Source organism: Hoplias malabaricus, chromosome X2 (genome assembly GCF_029633855.1).
Source record: "Hoplias malabaricus isolate fHopMal1 chromosome X2, fHopMal1.hap1, whole genome shotgun sequence".
NCBI classification, from domain to species: Eukaryota; Metazoa; Chordata; class Actinopteri; order Characiformes; family Erythrinidae; genus Hoplias; species Hoplias malabaricus.
In genome coordinates, this window is record NC_089819.1 from 28,957,419 (window position 1) to 28,959,787 (window position 2,369).

The 2,369-nt window shown below is 58.0% G+C and overlaps 1 protein-coding gene across 1 annotated transcript; it reads right to left on the bottom strand.

Annotated features, from left to right (window-relative positions):
• Positions 1–680: 680 nt before the first annotated feature.
• LOC136677376 (coagulation factor V-like) lies at positions 681–1,917 on the bottom strand. The gene is made up of 2 exons (XM_066654899.1): positions 1,876–1,917; positions 681–1,790 (listed from the first exon to the last, which is right to left on the bottom strand). The coding sequence occupies exons 1-2, from the start codon at positions 1,915–1,917 to the stop codon at positions 681–683; spliced, it is 1,152 nt and encodes a 383-aa protein (XP_066510996.1).
• Positions 1,918–2,369: the final 452 nt, after the last annotated feature.

Here is a 2,369-nt window from a genome sequence, read left to right on the forward strand (position 1 = left end):
TCGTAGGCTGGGTATTTCTGGAATGAGCTCTGTGCGCCTGCAGGGAAATTCAGAGAGGTAGAAAAGGAGAACGTGGAGGAACATTGAGTAGAGATGTCTCATACGTCTCCAGTGTGAGAGAACCTTCCGTCCCTTCTCACAAACAAAGGCGGAGAGGGGGCGTCAGTGTGGAGCCGTCCAGGGACAAACCCCCCTCGTTTCCTCGTTGTGTTTTAGCTTATTTACGTTCTACTGAATATGTGTCTTAAAGCTCATTTCTTGCCCTTTTTAAACGATGCTACCTTCACGAAGGCGCGGATGTTAAGCCACACGTCCACTAGAGGGTGCAGCTCAGAGTCAAACGTTTTGGACAAAAACAAATGCGGTGACAGCGGAGGAGGTGGGGGTCCATGAGGTTTTTAAACTCATCGTAACTTGTGAATTAATGACGGAGAATTATTTACACAACTAACGCTGCTTTCGGACCCCTGCCAGCACAACTCAAATGTAGTGACAGGAGTCTTGCCCAAGGACACTTACCTTTGTAGTGTAGTGTGCTTACCCACGCAGGGAACTGAGCACCAGCAAAGGAAGGTGTGGAGTTGCTTCTGTTCTATACGGATGAGCTGGAGTGGTGCACCTGTGTCTCAGTGCGCAGAAGGACGTCCGGCATCACGGTGGGTAGGAGGATATCTGGCGTCTCAGTGGACAGAAGGAAGGTCGTCCACCATCTCGGTGCGCAGAAGGACGTCTGGCGTCTCGGTGTGCAGAAGGACGTCCGGTGTGTCGGTGCACAGAAGGACGTCCGGCGTCTCGGTGAGCAGAAGGACGTCCAGTTTGTCAGTGCACAGAAGTACGTCCGGCGTCTCGGTGTGCAGAAGGACGTCCGGCGTCTCGGTGGGCAGAAGGACATCCGGCGTGTCGTTGCGCAGAAGGACGTCCGGCGTCTCGGTGCGCAGAAGGACGTCCGGCGTGTCGGTGCGCAGAAGGACGTCCGGCGTGTCGGTGCGCAGAAGGACGTCCGGCGTCTCAGTGAGCAGAAGGACGTCCAGCGTGTCAGTGCGCAGAAGGACGTCCGGCGTGTCGGTGGGCAGAAGGACGTCCGGCGTGTCGGTGCGCAGAAGGACGTCCGGCGTGTCGGTGCGCAGAAGGACGTCCGGCGTCTCAGTGAGCAGAAGGACGTCCGGCGTGTCGGTGCGCAGAAGGACGTCCGGCGTGTCGGTGCGCAGAAGGACGTCCGGCGTCTCGGTGCGCAGAAGGACCTCCGGCGTCTCGGTGCGCAGAAGGACGTCCGGCGTCTCGGTGGGCAGAAGGACGTCCGGCGTCTCGGTGGGCAGAAGGACGTCCTGCGTCTCGGTGGGCAGAAGGACGTCCTGCGTCTCGGTGCGCAGAAGGACGTCCGGCGTCTCGGTGCGCAGAAGGACGTCCGGCGTCTCGGTGGGCAGAAGGACGTCCGGCGTCTCGGTGGGCAGAAGGACGTCCGGCGTCTCGGTGCGCAGAAGGACGTCCGGCGTCTCGGTGGGCAGAAGGACGTCCGGCGTCTCGGTGGGCAGAAGGACGTCCGGCGTCTCGGTGGGCAGAAGGACGTCCGGCGTCTCGGTGGGCAGAAGGACGTCCGGCGTCTCGGTGCGCAGAAGGACGTCCGGCGTCTCGGTGGGCAGAAGGACGTCCGGCGTCTCGGTGCGCAGAAGGACGTCCGGCGTGTCGGTGGGCAGAAGGACGTCCGGCGTGTCGGTGCGCAGAAGGACGTCCGGCGTGTCGGTGCGCAGAAGGACGTCCGGCGTCTCGGTGCACAGAAGGACGTCCGGCGTCTCGGGGGACAGAAGGATGTTTGGCCTAGTGCTCTAAAAGCTAAACGCATGTTCTCCTCTCAGTTAATCACTCCTTTTTTCCCACCTCTTCTCCACCCTCATGCGATGGGAGGATGACCACACTCATCTACAGAAGTGCACCACTTCTATCCCTCCCTTCTTTTGTCTTTAACTCTAGAGCGTAGCCTGGCAGCGTGGTCTGAGGGGACGACCAGTGCAGGGCATTGTGGGGATTTTTAAAGATCAACTGGTTTCCCCTCTGCTGCAGTAAGAGCTCCTACTCTTCTAGGTGCTGGAGCATGTCTGTGAGGATTTGATGGCCATCCACCATGGTCAAGTGCTGATTTTGGAACATTAGCTTTGGATCTTAAACACCGCTCCAGTTCGTCTCAGAGATACTGAATTATGCTCAACTTCTCATTTCTCAAAAAACACAGCTCCACTGCTCCACAGCTCTCAGTGCTCTAGGGCAGAGGGGTCAAGCCAGATCCATGGAGGTTTTCTTTCCAACCAAGCAGAGGCCACACCTCATTCCACCTGTTTTTAATCAGTGGATTTACTCAGTGGTTTGTCACCTCT

Bases quoted from the DNA above. Each gene is read 5' to 3' on its own strand.
- LOC136677376 (XM_066654899.1), bottom strand. From the start codon at position 1,917: ATGAGTGTGGTCATCCTCCCATCGCATGAGGGTGGAGAAGAG. The intron at 1,791-1,875 runs GTGGGAAAAAAG...CTGTCCCCCGAG, and splicing joins CGCATGAGGGTGGAGAAGAG to ACGCCGGACGTCCTTCTGTG.